The following is a 17370-nucleotide window of genomic DNA, read 5'->3' as shown; positions in this document are numbered from 1 at the left end:
GAGCACTAGAGATTTCTGAGCAGAGGGGTGATAGGATTAGATCTGCTTATGTTTGAACCAGGAGCTAGAAGAAGAGAGGAATGTAGGAGGCTATTCTAAGGAATTGTCTATGGGCATAGGCTGGAGAGTGAAAAATATGGAGGTGAAATTAGCAGGATAGGGCCGACCTTTCCAAAATTTTCTCCCAGTCAAGCTATAAGTACAAAGTTCAATTTCAATTTAGTAGAAAGAATTTAACACCTACTCAGCCCCATTCTTGGCTATTCAGTGGCAGAAAAAAAACCCCAACAACTGGGCTTTGTTCTGGCCTCTAGGAATTTCTATTTTACTGGTGATGGGACTTAATGCAGAGCTTGGTGTGATCAGGTGGTGAGTTAAGTAATGTGCTTGCTGCAAGAATGATAAGTGCATACAACACTCCCATCTGTTCTATTACCTTCATCCTTTATAATAGAAATAAAAGCTGAACCTTGCACATAATAGGTGCTGAATCATGTGAAGTTTAATTTTCCTTTGCCTTGCTGATACGACTGTTTCCACTCTTTAGCTGCTTTCTACAATCTGGGCTTCCACAAAACCACTGAAGGTTTTTTCCTCGGAATTTGTACTTGTTGACCTCTGCAAAGCTTTCTTCCTTTGGTCTTGCTTCCTTTGTTTCCCTGTTGCCTTCCTGTGGTAGACCTCTTCAGCTGCTTTTGAAAACACACCTTGGGGCAGCTAGGTGGCGCAGTGGATAGAGCACTGGCCCTGGATTCAGGAGGACCTGAGTTCAAATCCAGCCTCAGACACTTGACACTTACTAGCTGTGTGACCCTGGGCAAGTCACTTAACCCCAACTGCCTCACCAAAAAAAAAAAAAAAAACAAAACAAAAAAAGAAAACACACCTTACCTGTGTGTTTCTCTAACTTCCCCATCCAACCAGCAGATGATTCCTAAAGTCTATGTAGAGTCTTTCTTTGAGTGGACAATTGATGTAGATTCTGAGAAGATATTTGCATCATGTTTTTCTGACCTTGTTCTTTCTGGTCTACTACTATACTATGAATCCAAATAGAGTAGGAAATTCATGTTACCCCTGAAGTAACAGAAATACCAACTGCCATGCAGAGCCAATAAGTAGGCTTTTAGTCCTTTCACCACACATGTTCTGTCCAAAGCAGGCCTTGCTTGCTGAGCTTTCAGTTCTTTGAAAAATTGTAATGTCTCTTTCTGTAGCACTGCCCCCACTGGGGTGCTGCTCATATGGTCCCTTGGCTGCTTAGGCTTCTCTTTTTCCCAGGCCCTCACCCCAGTCTCTCCATTTTGGATAATCCTCCTGACTTGGATTCTCCCTCCCCTGATAGCTCACTCAACGCACAATTTATATCAAAGTGGCTCTCTCAAGTAGATTCATTTGTATTTGTGGTTGGGTTGGGTTGGGTTTTGGGTTTTTTTTTTTGGTTGTGTTTTTGTTTTGGGCAGGGCAATGAGGGTTAAGTGACTTGCCCAAGGTGACACAGCTAGTAAGTGTCAAGTGTCTGAGGCCAGATTTGAACTCAGGTCTTCCTGAATCCAGGGCCGGTGCTTTATCCACTGCACCACCCCAGTTGCCCCCCCTGTATTTTTGTTTGTTTGTTTTGTGACGCAATGAGGGTTAAGTGACTTGCCCAGGGTCACAGAGCTAGTAAGTGTCAAGCATCTGAGGCTGGATTTGAACTCAGGTTACTCCTGAATCAGGGCGGTGGTTTATCCACTACACCCCCTAGCTGCCCCCCTACCTTGTATTTTGTTTTAATGACGAATTTGGTGGCTATTATTTCAGCCCAATTTGTATTTTAGCCAGACACATCCAGTGCTTTAGATGATGTGATGTAGTGGAAAAAGCACAAGTTGAAATAAGAACTTTTTTTCTGGGTTAGAGTTCTGGATCTACCAGTTATTAGTTAAAGCCCCTTTCTCATTCAGTGTCCTCATTTGTGAAGCAGGGATCATAATCCTTGCACTAGATACCTTTCAGGAATATTGGAAGGAGAGCACTTCTAAACTTTCAATTTCTCTCTATTAATACAAAGGCATTAATCTTTAGGTCAGTGGACTTTCTAGGCACCCCTTCACATTGCAATGGGGACTAGATATTGCATTGGATATATTTACAATGTGTGACCCTTGGGCAAATCATTTAACCTCTGGACCTCAGTTTACTCATCTGTAAAATGACAGGGTTGGACTAGATGTCCTCTAAGGGCCCTTCCAAGTCTAATATGATCTTCTAAACTCCATGCTGTAAAGAAGGCCAGCCCTGCTTTTTGTTTTAGTTTTTTTAACTAATATTTATTAGCCTCTCTACTCTGGGCTTTCTTAGGAAACTGACTCGCAGTGGTATTCAGCATCCACTCCTTCCTTAGCAGGACTAATAGGTGTTGGTTTAAACCACTCCAACTAAGATACCTGCTTTTCTTTCCAGACACAGAGATGGTCTTGACTTTGAGCCATCTATGTGCATTCTCTCTCTTCCCCATGAACAAGGGCATCTGTGAGATCATTGGCAAAGGTCTAGTGCCCAGGACCCTGGCCAGGGGTATTAACATTTTACAGTTAGAAACACTTTCCCCCACCAGAGGGCTATGAGGTAGGCAATGCACGTAGTAGTATCCCAGTGTTTCTGATGAAATAACAGGCTTTTGGAGGTTAAGCAGGCACATGATGTGGAACTCAAACCCAAGAGTCTCTTGATTCAAGTCCAGTGCTCCTTTCACTGCTTTTTCTGCTGCTTTTCCTCAAAGCTAACTGCTCTCTGGGGAAATCCTTCATTGGCCTCATTAACACTGAGCTTTAACCACCTGAGTCCATTACCAGAGCTAATAGCAGTCATTTACATTTCTAGAGTGATTCATATGGTCACTTCGTCCTCCCACCCCTCCTTTTGGGTACAGAGCAGATGGAGATGATACCCTCACTTCACAGTTGAGGAAACAGGTTAAATGCCATAGGTCACAGAATATCATAGGATTTAGAGCAAGGAGGATGTCTGGACCTGTTTCCTCATCTATGAAATGAGAGGGTTAAACTAAATGACTCCCAAGTTCCTTTTCAGCTCTTCAGCTGTGTGGTCATTTTATAGAATACAGGGAACACTGGGGCCATGGGAAACAATATTATGAACTTCTATTTCTGTTTAATCATATGGTACCTGGACTTCTTATTCTATAGACTCATACATGTTAGCGTCTTGGATTTACTCTACACAACACCTTTCCTGTATCTTTCCTTCTTTATAGGATGTGCCATTGAAGGGCCCTTGGGTAGCTGCACATGGGGGAAAATCATCTCACACCTTCGGGAGTTACAGCTGTGCTCCAGCAAACTGAAACTTGCTGACCAGCAGGACCTAGGCCAGCAGTTAGCTCGAAAGCGGAGTCCTGCCTCCTTCGTACTTACCCACCACCACAAACTTTTCTTTGGATGCCATTGAGCAGCAGCATCCCTTCTTTTTCTTTCCTCTACTTCCATTTATGTACCGTACCAGATCCAATAAGCCTCCCATGGCTTTAGACTTTTAAAATCCTCAATAAATCACTGCTTCTTGTTTTATTTATCTACATCACCCCCATGCTGATCCCTGTTTCAGCTGTTCATTTCCTTTCCCCACCTCACTGCCTTGTTTGAAGGAGCCACAGTGAAGGCCCGTTGGGGAACTGTTGTATTTCTAGGACCCAAATCTCTGGTCACCTAGGAGAGGGATAGGAAAATTTAAATTGCCCAAGCAGTTTATAGGATTAGGGAAATGGCCGTTCAAGAGCCTGCTGCTTGACTTATTCCCATATTTAATCCCATTCTGGGCTCTAGGGTAATTCAGTGGTTTGTATATTTTCTCAATAATAAAATTTCAACATCTCAATCCATTTAACCCCAGAGTCCACCCCAGTTCACCAAATCTTTAATACACTTGAGAAACCTTTCTCACTAGTGGGTACTAATTTCTTTATATATCAAATTCCTTGATCTAGGTTTTAGTAAATATTAGTTACAATGTTATTTGCTAACAATGAAATTAATAAGACAGTTGTTTACATATTTTAGTTATAAAAATCAACAGTCACCTCAGCCCTCATAGAAACCAGGTATGACAACTTCTGAGAACACAGTTGCCAGGCTTTGGGCAAGAATCCTCTTTGCACAAGAAAGATTCCAAAAATTGAATAAAGAAGAGTTCTCTTCATCTTCTCACCGTATTCACTTCAGTCTCCAGCTCTTCACAGATGACTCCTTATGTTTCATCACACAATAACCATTAAGATATAACAACAAAACCGTATCTTCACCTTTCTCTTGTTTTCTGCACCATTTATCTCCTCGACCAAAGTTAAACTTGCATTCCCTGACTCCACAGAAAGACAGCTGTTATTCGGCTCATGTTTCTCTTTTGAAATGGTTTTGAAGAGATTAAAAATAGTGCTGGAAGACATTTGCCCCTAGTCTCGGTTTACTCTGAATCAATAAAAAGGCCGGCTTTCCTGTTTCATTTACTGTGGGCGTGACGGTCGGGGCCAGGGATGGAGTATTATGGAGGAAACTAACGCCCTGCCCTGTAGAATTAGACCAGAATTAATGGGGAGATGGAAAGCCAGTTACAGGACCTGGGTTCACTCAGATCCGTGCTTGGAAACAAAAACAATGGACTCCAGAGAGCTGTTAACGCCACTGGTCTCTGCCAGCCTAGTCCCAGATTTAGGACCCTTACTCAGGTTGCTGTACTAAATTAAGCCCAGGATACCGCAGATCTGTTCGTGGGGCGGGGCTTGCGAGGCTTTTCTTGCCCCAGCGGCTCAAGGATCTGCGCAAGCGCAGGATACCCTGCGTACGCGGACGAGCGCCGAAATATCGATCGTCTTAGAGATCCCGGGGTGGCGCCATATTGGATCGAAAGATCGAGCAGCCCTGGGAAAACCGATCGCCGGATATCGGGAATAGATCCCAGCGGGAGACCGACAGCCCCCCCCCCTCCCCGAGGCGGGCCCCGGGAACTAGGGTCTCGGCCGCCCCTAAGCTCTCTCCGAAGGGAAGGCCTGGCGGCAGTCGCAGGTCTCCCCCGCCCCGCCCCGCCCGGTTTCAGCTTCGTGACCGCAGACGAGGGCCCGGGAGCCGACGTCGAGCATGTTTCACGGGATCCCAGCCACCCCCGGGATGGGAGGTGAGTGTCCCCTCCCCGCCTTGCCCCTCTAACGCCAGGGACTGGCCGGGGAGCCCTCCGAGAAAGGCTGGGGGGAATAGGAAGAAAGCACGGGCACTCCCTGCAGGGGGCGCCAGGAGCCCAGGCCTAAGGAGGGGGCGGGGGGTCGGCCCCGAAGCTGGAGGGAAGGCTACGAAGGACTACGAACCCGAGGCTGGTATTAATGTATTTAAGGAGCACCTGCCTCCTGAGCGCGGGGAAGACCCGGCACCTGCTCCGCGCTGGATCGGATCTAGTGTCTGTTTCTTTGTTTTCAGCCCCTGGGAATAAGCCGGAGCTGTACGAGGTGAGTGAGTGGGACTCCGGCCTTCCCCTTCCTCTTCTCCCCTGTGCCATCATCCCCTTCTTTTGGGAGGAAGAGATGAAAAAGCCTGAGAGCGATTCCTCTTATCTCCTTCGATTCTCTTATTTCCCCGAAGGCCTGGTTGATGGGGCCCTGGGCTTGCCCCTCGCACACACCGAACCTGAGAAAGGCTCTCTCTTCTCTCTTGCAGGAAGTAAAGCTGTACAAGAATGCCCGGGAAAGGGAGAAGTGAGTCCCAAAGGAGAGGGCCTTTTTCCCTCTGTGAATGAGGGTGGGGGTCTGGAGGGTTCCAGGGGTTTGGCAGGCCTGCACACTACAGCCTTCCCTGCTGTTGGTCACCTCCTCGTTCATTATTGGAGGTCATGTTCTGGTACAGCCTTGAGGCCATGGGTAGACAATGGCTGGTTAGGTATGTAGTAGACCTGGCTCTAACAGCTGAGTTGGGTAGTATTGAAATGTCCGGAAAGTCACCCATCCCCTGACCGTACCCCCTTCTGTACTTGCCATTACTCCATGGTCTATGAACGTTCCTGACTTACATGGCTTCAGCATTGCTGTTAAGGGTAGCTCATAGAGGACAGTGAGTGCAGGCTGGCTGGAGCCATGGATGCCCCTAGGAGATGGTTGGGGTACATGCTTTACCTGGGAACTTCCAGCTTGACTAACCAGGCCCATGCCCTCAGGTATGACAACATGGCAGAGTTATTTGCTGTGGTGAAGACGATGCAAGCCCTGGAGAAGGCGTACATAAAGGACTGTGTCACCCCTAATGAGTGAGTGTCCTTAAGAACAGAGACTGGAGAGGGGAGGGAAGGAAGAAACACGCTCTTGACATCCAACTTGGTTTCTAGGTATTCTTTCTGGTTTTCTGGATGCTCTGAAGTTCTGTGATAGAACACCTGGCTTCTACTCTCCATTACCACCTGTCTCTTTGTATAAAGACAGAAGGTAGATCTAGGAAGCATCTAATAGAAAGAATCACCAAGCTATGGAAACTCTAACTCCAAACTATCCCAGGGTTGGAGTCTGATTTTCCAAACAAATTCCAAAACTTGTGCACTTTTATTTTCATTCATTTGTTTCTACTGGATTCATAGAATTCGTCCTTTTTTTTTTTTTTTTTTTGGCTGAGACAGTTGGGGTTAAGTGACTTGCCCAGGGTCACACAGCTAGTAAGTATTAAGTGTCTGGGGTCGGATTTGAATTCAGGGCCTCCTGAACCCAGGGCCGGTGCTCTATCCACTGCACCACCTAGCTGTCCCAGATTCATAGAATTCTAAAACATTTAGGAACAAAAAGGACCTTAGTGGTCACTTAGTCCAATCTTCCTCATTGTTGTAGATGTGGGGAACTAAGACCCAGAAAGGGCCTGGCCAAAGTCAGATACCAAGTCAGTGACAGAACAAGGAATAGAGCTGAGAGCTCCAAGCTCCTAACACTCATGTCAGTGTTCTTTAAATTTCCTTCCAACTCTAGGTTTCCAAGTTAATGTGACTTTTGAGCTTCTATTACAAGGATAGCCTTATTGCTAGCCCGTATTGAAGAAAATACAGAGGAGACATTATTGAATTTGGAGGTTCTAGGTTCAAATTCCAGCTCTGTCACTTAAGACCTGTAAGCCTTGTGGCTGGCATTTATAGACTGCTTCTTGGTGGGTAAAACACTTTACATCCTTTATTGCATTTGATCTTCACAACAGTTCTATGAAATAGATAGTACAATTCTTTTGATCCCATATTATAGATGAGGAGACTGAGGCCCAGAGTTAAACAACTTGTTGAGGATCATAAAGTTAAGTAGTAAAGTCAGAATTTGAACAGAAATTTTATGACTAAATCTAATTTTCTTCCTACCACATAAATAATGACATTGAAAAGCAGTATGTGAGAATATGAAAGTGCTTATGGGTTTAGTAAGGAAGTACAGGCATTAGAGACATAAAGGTGTGAAATCTAGGTTTGAATCCTGGCCCTGCTACCTACTATTTGGTACTATGTAACCTTGGGTAAATCGCTTGTCTAAGGCTTAGCTTTCTCCTTTGTGTTGTGATATGAGGGGGTTAGACTAGATGATTGCTAAGGTTCATTTCATCCATGAACCAGGCATTTCTTTCGCTTGCCCCAGACCTTCCCTTGGCATAAGTTCTTTTTTGCTTAAATTAATCTCCCAGAGTTCTAGGTTCCTACTTGATCTTTAAGACCCAAACCCTTCTCTAGCCTGGCTTGGACTCCTATCCTAGAGAGCCAGATATATGTCTTTGTCTTAGCTGAAGGTTTAGGTCATGGCCCCTGCTGAGGCTTACTTCTCCACAGGTACACAGCAGCCTGTTCCCGACTTCTTGTCCAATACAAAGCCGCCTTCAAGCAGGTTCAAGGCTCAGAAATCAGTTCCATTGATGAGTTCTGCCGAAAGTTCCGTGTAAGTTGAAAGAGTGCCCCAGGGTGCTTTGACCTTTTGCCCCTACTCTGATCTTTCCAGGTGGATAGATATCCCTCCCCCTTATTAGTAGGGTTATCTTCAGGTATATTATATAACTTCACATCTCCTTACTCCCCTGGCAGCTTGATTGCCCACTAGCAATGGAGAGGATCAAGGAGGACCGGCCAATCACTATCAAGGATGACAAGGGCAACCTCAACCGATGCATTGCTGACATTGTCTCAGTAAGTGCTACATATTCAGAAAGATCACTCTGTACTTATCTCCTCAGTCCCATTTATGTCCCAACATCAGAGTGAGACAAAAGGAATTGTACTTTAGGACTAATGGGAGTTCTAATTTTCGGTTACTATAGAGAGCAGTAAGAATTTTTCAGTGCTTTGCATAGAGTATGCAACACCTATATTTCTACCGTGGCCAAGTGAGCTCTGTTCAAAATACAGATTGGTCTTTCTTCTCAAAGAGAAAATGAAAAAACTAGAAGAGCTCTTCTCCATTCTTCAGGCTATTAGCATGGAGAAGGAAGTGTTCTTTAAAAATAGAAGGATTTCCTTAAAAAAAAAAAAAAGGGAGGAGGGGAGAGCCAGCTAGGTGGCGCAGTGGATAGAGCACCGGCCCTGGAGTAAGGAGTACCTGAGTTCAAATCTGGCCTCAGACACTTAACACTTACTAGCTGGGGCAGCTAGGTGGCTCAGTGGATAAAGCACTGGCCTTGGATTCAGGAGGACCTGAGTTCAAATTTAGCTCAGACACTTGACACTAGCTGTGTGACCCTGGGCAAGTCACTTAACCCTCATTGCCCGACCAAACAAAAACCACTAAAAAGCAAAAAACACTTACTAGCTGTGTGACCCTGGGCAAGTCACTTAACCCCAATTGCCTCACTAAAAAAAAAAAAATAGAAGATTTCAATATGAAAACTAAAGGGAATCTGAAGAGGGAAAGTGATGGGTAGAAGACCATGACACAGAAGAAAAAGGGAAGAAGGACCATTTACATCTAAGTAACAGATATAAAACTTCTCTAAAAGAGAAGAAACTGGATCTTCTAAGGAGGAAGCAGCTGTTTTTTCCTTTAAGGAATGATAATTGGACCCAAGCATGTTGCCAGGTAAGAGATATTCCAGTAAGGATCCAAGAATGAGAGGTATTGTGAAAGCCATTTGTTTACTTGATTACAAAACTCAAAAATCTTTTGTGTCCAAGACATGACAAGAGAACCTTTTAAGATTCATCAAGGGGCAGCTAGGCAGCGCAGTGGATAAAGCACCGGCCCTGGGTTCAGGAGGACCTGAGTTCAAATCCAGCCTCAGACACTTGACTCTTACTAGCTCTGTGACCCTGGGCAAGTCACTTAACCCCAATTGCCTCACTTAAAAAAAAAAAAAAGACTTGTCAAAATATAACTAAGGTCTTATGGTCTTATGCAAGAAACTGAGGACATTTTATTTTCCATTGCAATAGCTGATAAATGGGAAGGAAAAAGGGCACATTTAAGAAGTAAACATTATTTAAGAAGATGGTGTCTGAAAGTGGGATTTGGATTTCTGGACAAAAATAGGAATAACAGGCTCTTGGCCAGGAATAGAGTGGACCTAACTAGGGCTGATAAGAATATTCTTGCTTGGTGTCTTGTAAAGGAAAGGGGGAGGTAAAAAACTTTCTCTATATATCCACCAACTAGAGACCCAAGAGAATGACTGCAGTGTAGAAAGAAGAATAGCAAGTAGGAGTACTGCTTCAGATTCAAGAGAGACATTCCAAGAAAGGAGCCAGGAATAAAACCCGTGGCCTCATATCTGTTTACAGAGGCTCAAAGTATGGATTCCCAAGGAAGGAGTCCTAGAGATAGTGATGGAAGGAAATCAGTTTAGCCACACAGGGATCACTGAGACGTGACTAGATGAGACTCAAGGCTAAGAATAATGTTTTAGAAGAGTATACTTTATTCAGAAGAAACTAAGGTATAGTAAAAAGTGGGTGGGACTAACTACTGAATAATATTGCAAATGATGAAAAATTCTTGGGAGGAGATCCAGAAATCCAAGGAGAAAGTTGAGTGGAGCATTTGGGTGAAGATTAGTGGAATAGAAACAGAAGCAGTCCTGTCAGTCAAAGATAGAGAAAGAAGGAAGATGAGGAGTTTAGGAAACATCATAAGCATGACAATCATGACATCATAAGCAGGGCTTAATGTATAGATATCTGTTGGACTTCTTTTTGCCCAAAGCAGAGCAGCTAATTTCTCAGTTTTCCTTAATGATTACTTCATTCTTTTTTTTTTTCTTTTTTCGGGGCAATGGGGGTTTTGTGACTTACGCAGGGTCACACAGCTAGTAAGTGTCAAGTGTCTGAGACCAGATTTGAACTCAGGTCCTCCTGAATCCAAGGCCAGTGCTTTATCCACTGTGCCACCTAGCTTCACCCCCTACTTCATTCTTCAAAAGGTAGAAAGACCAATTCCTTGGAAAGAGGTGGCTACTTCACCTTAGGAAAAAAAAAAGAGGAAAGCAAGAGTCTGATGTGTTGTATTATGAGCTAAGCCTGAATTTGGCTTAGTCCAGCAAGTTCAGGTGGTTGTTGTTTTAAATACAATAGATAGACAGTTCTCAGTTTGGTTTTGTTACAGGGACCCCAGTCACTAAAGCTAAAGCTGCTCTGGCTTTGGAAGGGGCTGAGCCACAGAGAGCCTCAAGTGGGGAGTGGGAAGTCTGCAGAATCTGTCCACTTAAGTGAGAAGTGGTTGTATTCATTAACCGTAATATCCAATTAAAACTACATCAAAAATTGAAGTTTTAAAATAGTATAGAAATAGGGGCAGCTAGGTGGTGCAGTGGATAGAGTACCGGCCTTGGAGTCAGGAGTACCTGAGTTCAAATCCGGCCTCAGACACTTAACACTTACTAGCTGTGTGACCCTGGGCAAGTCACTTAACCCCAATTGCCTCACTAAAAAAAATAGTATAGAACTACCTTATTCCCCTACGCCTGGCCTTCCCAAGCCAAAAGACCATTCATTTTATCATTCAAGCCAGCAGGCCATTAAAGCCCCAGGTGCTTAGGTGAACTGTCTGGGGTCACAGTAGCTACAAAAGCCCCAGGAGACCACCTAAGCCCCTACTGGATTTGGAGAAAGCAGATTTCAAAGACCTCAGGACAGTTCTTGAGTGAGGGAGAACTCATTCCCTTCTGAAGCAGCCATGTCATTTTGTACAGCTCTCATTGTTATTAAGTTTTTCTTACCTCAAGCCTAACTTCAACTCTTTGCTACTCCTACACACTGTTCACAGAGTACCTCTCTAAGAGCAAGTAGTACAAATCCTGCTTCCTTCACAAGTTGGAAGACAGCTATCATTTCCTTACTAAGTTGTCTCCTCCACAGGACAACCATTCCCATCAAGGCCCATCCTTATCCTGGAGGCCTTCCTTTGGAAGAACAGCCAATCAGTGTCCTTCTCAAATGGGGCATCTAGCACTGAGCAAAGTGCTGAAGATACCTTCTGATCCCAGCAGAGCGGGGGGACTCTGCCCTCCACATCTTGGGGGGCTTAGTCTTTGCACTGTTTTGGCTGCCAGATCATATCACTAAGGCTTACTGACCTTGCACAAAAAAAAACTGGCATCGAGAGAGTGCTGTGGACAAAGCATGCCTGGAGTTAGGAAAAACTAGGATCAGATTAGGCCTCAGACCCCAACTAGCCAACTAGCTTTGTGACTCTGGGCAGATTATTTAACCCTTGAGTTGAAATTCCAGCTCTGCCTTTACTACCCAAGTTATCTTGGGCAGGTTATTTGATCTCACCAGGCCTCAGTTTCATCATTTATAAAATGGGATTGAGCTAGATGGCCAAGAGATTATTAGAGAGTTAGAACTATACTACAAAGATAGGTATTCAGAAGTCCCTGGAGAGTTTTGATCAAAGGCTGACATGACTTAATCTCTTCATAACGACAGTTAGCCTAGCAGCACATGAAAGACAGGTTAATGCAGGGATTATAGAGGCAGAAAGACCTATCAGGGCAATGATGGTATATGTACCATAAATGGGACACGTAAGCAATGTTGTGAAAGTAGAATGGGGCATGTGCTGTACAGCTTGTTAGGAAGCAGCTCAAGCTGGGTGGGTGGCATAGGAAGAAGTATGATCTGGATGGGTTGGAATGAGGTGAGTTCTTAGGCCCTTCCTCACCAGTTACTTCACCCTGTTTGCCTCAGTTTCTTCATCTATAAAATGAGCTGAAGAAGGAAATGGCAAACCACTCCAGGATCTTTGCCAAGAAAACCCCAAGTGAGGTCACAAGGAATCAGACATGACTGGAAAAAGAAATGCCTCAACAAAAAGTACAGCCGCAATGTAGTCCATGACATTGTTTCTGTAGGGAAATGCAATCTAGTTTCCAAACAGCTTATTTGGAAATGAAGTGAACTTTATGGAATGCAGCCAGGCTATATTTTGGGGACAGTCAATATTTATTAGGTAATGGCCTCAACCATTAGTCACAAAGCAAGAAAAGGAGCCCAGGAATCACTGGTGAGCTCTCCAAGACAACAGCTGAATGTGTAGGTATGGCCAGATGGCTCTGCAGAGAACTGAGCAGCATTTGGGATGTGGAAATAAAACAAAATTTCTTTGCCTCGTGCAAACCATTGAGCAGAAAAATGGTAGATGCGGAAGCTTGGCATGTCCCTGCCTATAAGAAATAGCACTAAATTGAAAGTCAGGGGCCTTTTAGTTCTAATCTTTGCTTTGCCAAATAACTCCTTGTAATATAACCTTGGTCAACTTATTCTAGCATTTTAGGCCATAGTTTCCCAGCATCTAAAACAAGAAAGGTTGAACTAGGTCATCTCTAAGGTTTCTTCCAAATTTCAAGTCTTGCTGTCCTTGTACTTCACAGGACCTAGCATAGTACCCCAAGAAGGGCACCAGGTGCCCCAGAAGGACACACTAACAAGACAAGGACACTGATCTGGAAAAACACAGGGGATCAAATCAAGGCTTCTGCTTATGAAAGGGGTGCAGAGAAACCATTTTAAATCTATAACAAGGTGTCATCCCTTGAAACTTGGAAGAAACATGTTTAGGTGCCTGCCAAAAGGTAGAATTGACTGAAAATGTAAACAGGTTGGGGAAAAAAAGACTTAAACTAATAGATGACAAAGTCCAAATGTACTTTTTTTTGTTTTGTTTTGGTTTTTGGTCTTTTTTTGCAGGCAATGGGGGTTAAGTGACTTGCCCAGAGTCACACAGCTAGTAAGTGTCAAGTGTCTGAGGCCGGATTTGAACTCAGGTACTCCTAAATCCAGGGCCGGTGCTTTAACCACTGCGCCATCTAGCTGCCCCCCCAAATGTACTTTTCTTTTTTTTTTTTTTTTAATTTTTGCAGGCAATGGGGGTTAAGTGACTTGCCCAGGGTCACACAGCTAGTAAGTGTCAAGTGTCTGAGGCCAGATTTGAACTCAGGTACTCCTGAATCCAGGGCTGGTGCTTTAACCACTGTGCCATCTAGCTGCCCCCCCCCCACCAATGTACTTTTTTTTTTTTTTTTTTGGTGAGGCAGTTGGGGTTAAGTGACTTGCCCAGGGTCACACAGCTAGTAAGTGTTAGGTGTCTGGGGCAGGATTTGAACTCAGGTCCTCCTGACTCTAGGGCCTGTGCTCTATCCACTGCGCCACCTAGCTGCCCCCAGTGTACTTTTAATAATAACTTTTTTTTTTTTTGGAGAGGCAATGAGGGTTAAGTGACTTGCCCAGGGTCACACAGCTAGTGAGTGTTAAGTGTCTGAGGCTGGATTTGAACTCAGGTCCTCCTGAATCCAAGGCCAGTGCTTTATCCACTGTGCCACCTAGCTGCCCCCCAAATGTACTTTTGAAGGAAACAAGATGTTTGTTTTTAATATTAGGGAAGATAGGGGGTAGCTAGGTGGTGCAGTGGATAAAGCACCAGCCCTGGATTCAGGAGTACCTGAGTTCAAATCCGGCCTCAGACACTTGACACTCACTAGCTGTGTGACCCTGGGCAAGTCACTTAGCCCCCATTGCCCAGCCAAAAATATATATATATATATATTAGGGAAGACAATTCTGCCCTCCCTCAAATCTGTGTCAGAGTTAGGGCTGGAAGATCTGTGCTTAAAGTCTGTGTTCTCTCCCCAGCTCTTTATCACTGTGATGGATAAACTACGGCTAGAAATCCGTGCGATGGATGAGGTAAGATGTCTGTAAGGGGACATTCAGAAATCCAGCTTCTGTCTCCCAGCTGAGTGAAAGGCTAGAAGGGAGTGTTCTTCTTCAGGGAGAGCCTGGCTCACTGGGGTACTTCCTCTTCTACAAAACATTGACTACATAACAGAAAAGACATATCTGCAGGACAGGTGCTATACATATCAGGAAAGGTGGTTGGAGGGAAGTGGGGAGTAAGGAAGGGTGATCCTCTCTGGAATCTAAGATAGTATTACCTTCAGATCCAGCCTGATCTTCGAGAATTAATGGAGACCATGAACCGCATGAGCCATTTGCCTCCTGACTTTGAGGGCCGACAGAAAGTCAGCCAGTGGTGAGTGTCCCCTGGGAAATGGCTTGGCAGAGGTGGGTCATTGGGAGAGAGGACTAAACAGGACTGCCTGTGGGATAGTCAATCTGAGACTCCAAGTATCCTGAAGAGCCAGAAAAACTGGGTAGTATTTAATACATCCATAGTGCTACGAGGTTCAGAGGGAGAGTCCAGTTTCTGAGCCATGGTGACTTTTCTTTCTTCCAACAGGCTACAGACTTTGAGTGGCATGTCAGCTGCAGATGAGCTGGATGATTCTCAGGTCCGACAAATGCTGTTTGACCTGGAGTCTGCCTACAACGCCTTCAACCGCTTTCTGCATGCCTAAAGCCGGGGCTCTTGGTCCGTCCCACTCCAGTATAGTTTGAGACCCAGGACCAGGACCATGGTTTATAGGGCTAGGGTCACTGAATTGTGGGGTAGGGCTTGGGAGGGGACCCAGCTTAGGGTTACATGAGAATGCTTTTCCTTCACCCCTTCAAGAAATGATTGTAAGTGGTGACCTGGGGTTCATTCCCACCAGAGCATTCTGCTTGGGCTGGTCCCAGCCCTAGTAACCCAGGGTGCATTAACACAATCACTCTAGCTCACAGATGGTGTATGAGGCAGGGCATCAGGGGCTCTTGGGTTCTTTGGAGAATGCTTTCTCCTCCTCTTTCCTTCTTTCCAAGTCCACATAACCCCCTTCTCCCCCTGATCATTTTAATCTCTGTTCCTTGGAAGAGGGAGGAATGTGTGGGGAGTTAAGCAGGTAGTAACCTGTCTTGTCCCACTGGTTTCTCAGAATGAAAACTGCCCTGTATCTGGAGTCAAGCTGAGTTCAAATCCAGCCTCAGACACTTCTTGGTGTGTGACCCCTGAACAAGTTATTTAACCTCTCTCAGCCTCAGTTTCTTCCATTGTAAATTGTGAATAATATCAGCATCCACCTCACAGGGTTTTTGTGAAGATCAGCTAAGATAATATTTGTAAAAAACACAGCCCAGTTCCTCACATATAGTAAGCACCATATAGATGCTTATTCCCCTCCCCTTTATATGTTACTTTCCATGCACTGGAATTTAATTTATACCCATTAGACACCTTGAGACTTTAATTCTGTACCCTTTTCTATGGAAGGTTCTGCTGAACCAAGTCAACCCGACTTCCCTAAAGCAGTTACAGCATCAGTTACTTGTCTTTTTATCATGATCTTCTTGGATCCAGCCCTGTCTGGGGCTTAGAGGGTAGTTCATTTGGTACTCCAAGCCTACCTCCACAAAAGTAGAATTTAGGCATATATGTTAGCTGATGTAAATTAATCACTGTATCCAGTCTGATAATCCCAGAGATCTTCCGTTTCCAGGGAAATCTGTCTCCAGTCTGTAATCCCCATTAAACCTAAATTTCCACTTTCTACCCATGGTTCTGCCCTCTGTTAATATATAGGGCTATTTATAGTCCTCCCTGTGTGAGTATAAACAGCTCTAGCAGCTCTGATTCCTGTTTTCCAGGGTCAGTTGGCCTTGATCGTAAGCTACTATGTACTCCAACTCCCAGAGGGGAACAGGATCATTCTTGCTGTGAGCATTTGCTCCATCAGAGAGGGTAGATTGGTTAGACCACTTTAGGAGGGAGCTGTGCATTGGATGGATAATCGATTAGATGACCCCTAAAATCTCTTTCCAACTCTTGATTCATGAGTGTTGGGCACTAGCCCACTATCCTTGTACTCGAGTTCGAAATGAACAAGAGCCTTTCACACAAGAAACTTTGACCCCATTAGATGACTGAACAGGTGAATAGGGCAGAGATCACCAGATTATTAACACTAGAAGGACCAGGTTCATTAATTGACAAAATTTTTTATTATAATTTTATTTTGAAATAAAAATTTTCATTATGTGGTGTTATTTCTTTTACCTTATGGATAAAATAAGATGTGTCAATCGATGCAGCCTGGTCTTTTGAGATATTCTTAAATTCTGGTTCTTCTAGTACTAAGTAAGGAATGAAAAAACTAAGTCCAGACCTAGATGAGACTAATTTTTTAAATGTTAAACATTTTCAGAGTGACCAATCCTAGCCTTACTATGGGACATGGGCACAATGACAGACTAGATCTCTGTAAAAGTTGGTTGAACTTTGACCTCCACACCACCTTCCTCATCTGCTCTCTAGATGGCCACCAACAGATAAAATTCAGAAAAACCCTCTAATCCCTCTTTACCATTCTTTTCTCCTTGCATTTTTCCTCTTCTCTCAGACCTTTCTCAGAGGTCAACAAGCATTTATTTACTACAGTCTAGGTACTATGGGGAACACAAAATAGATGAACACATGGGTCCATCTCTCAAGAAGCTTTTAGTCATATTCATTTTTTTAAATTAATTATTTTGGGGCAGCTAGGTGGTGCAGAGGATAAAGCATTGGTCCTGGATTTAGGAGGACCTGAGTTCAAATCCATTCTCAGACACTTGACACTTAGTAGCTGTGTGACCCTGGGCAAGTCACTTAGCCCTCATTGCTCCACGAAAAAAAAGGAAAAAAAATTAATTATTTTCTGATGCAGATTCTCTCCCACTCCCCAGTTGAGACGGCAAGCACAACAAAACCTCTGTTACAGACATACATAGTCAAGCAAAACAAATTGCCCCATTAGCCATGATTTTAAAAAGAAAAAAAAAAAGTCTCACTGTGCACTCTGAGTTCATCAGCTCTCTACCAGGAGATTGATAACTTGTTTCATTTTGTGTACTGTGGAATTTTAGTTGGTCATTAAGCTGATCAGAATTCCCAAATCTTTGAAAGTTGTCTTGGGGCAGCTAGGTGGCGCAGTGGATAGAGCACCAGCCCTGGAGTTGGGAGTACCTGAGTTCAAATCC

At 44.2% G+C, this 17370-nt stretch overlaps 2 protein-coding genes across 3 annotated transcripts in view; both read left to right on the top strand.

The window, feature by feature from the left end:
- The window catches only part of TONSL (tonsoku like, DNA repair protein), a 39411-nt gene extending 35179 nt beyond the window's left edge, over nucleotides 1-4232 (top strand). Inside the window, 1 exon segment of the mRNA XM_043975424.1 lies at nucleotides 3260-4232. Within this exon segment, the coding sequence (XP_043831359.1) occupies nucleotides 3260-3453 (194 nt within the window). The 3' untranslated portion in view covers nucleotides 3454-4232.
- A 605-nt stretch (nucleotides 4233-4837) lies between these two features.
- VPS28 (VPS28 subunit of ESCRT-I) lies at nucleotides 4838-17162 on the top strand. Of its 2 annotated transcripts, none has more exons than XM_043965923.1 (9): nucleotides 4838-5172; nucleotides 5386-5497; nucleotides 5706-5743; nucleotides 6199-6288; nucleotides 7828-7933; nucleotides 8077-8178; nucleotides 14110-14163; nucleotides 14418-14509; nucleotides 14717-17162. In XM_043965923.1, the coding sequence occupies exons 4-9, from the start codon at nucleotides 6209-6211 to the stop codon at nucleotides 14832-14834; spliced, it is 552 nt and encodes a 183-aa protein (XP_043821858.1). In that variant the 5' UTR covers nucleotides 4838-5172; nucleotides 5386-5497; nucleotides 5706-5743; nucleotides 6199-6208; the 3' UTR covers nucleotides 14835-17162. The 2 variants fall into 2 exon arrangements, with proteins under 2 accessions (XP_043821858.1, XP_043821853.1); XM_043965918.1 differs by having other exon boundaries at nucleotides 4995-5172; nucleotides 5469-5497.
- The last annotated feature ends 208 nt before the right edge of the window (nucleotides 17163-17370 follow it).

The sequence above is a fragment of the Dromiciops gliroides genome, chromosome 1, assembly GCF_019393635.1.
Source record: "Dromiciops gliroides isolate mDroGli1 chromosome 1, mDroGli1.pri, whole genome shotgun sequence".
Taxonomy (NCBI): Eukaryota; Metazoa; Chordata; class Mammalia; order Microbiotheria; family Microbiotheriidae; genus Dromiciops; species Dromiciops gliroides.
Note: the sequence above shows the minus strand (reverse complement) of the source record. Positions and strands in the feature narration are given on the sequence as shown.

Coding starts and splice junctions, on each gene's coding strand:
- VPS28 (XM_043965918.1), top strand. CDS start 5,136: ATGTTTCACGGGATCCCAGCCACCCCCGGGATGGGAG. Junction 8,179..14,109: donor GCATTGCTGACATTGTCTCA/GTAAGTGCTACA, acceptor TTCTCTCCCCAG/CTCTTTATCACTGTGATGGA. Junction 14,510..14,716: donor CGACAGAAAGTCAGCCAGTG/GTGAGTGTCCCC, acceptor TTCTTCCAACAG/GCTACAGACTTTGAGTGGCA.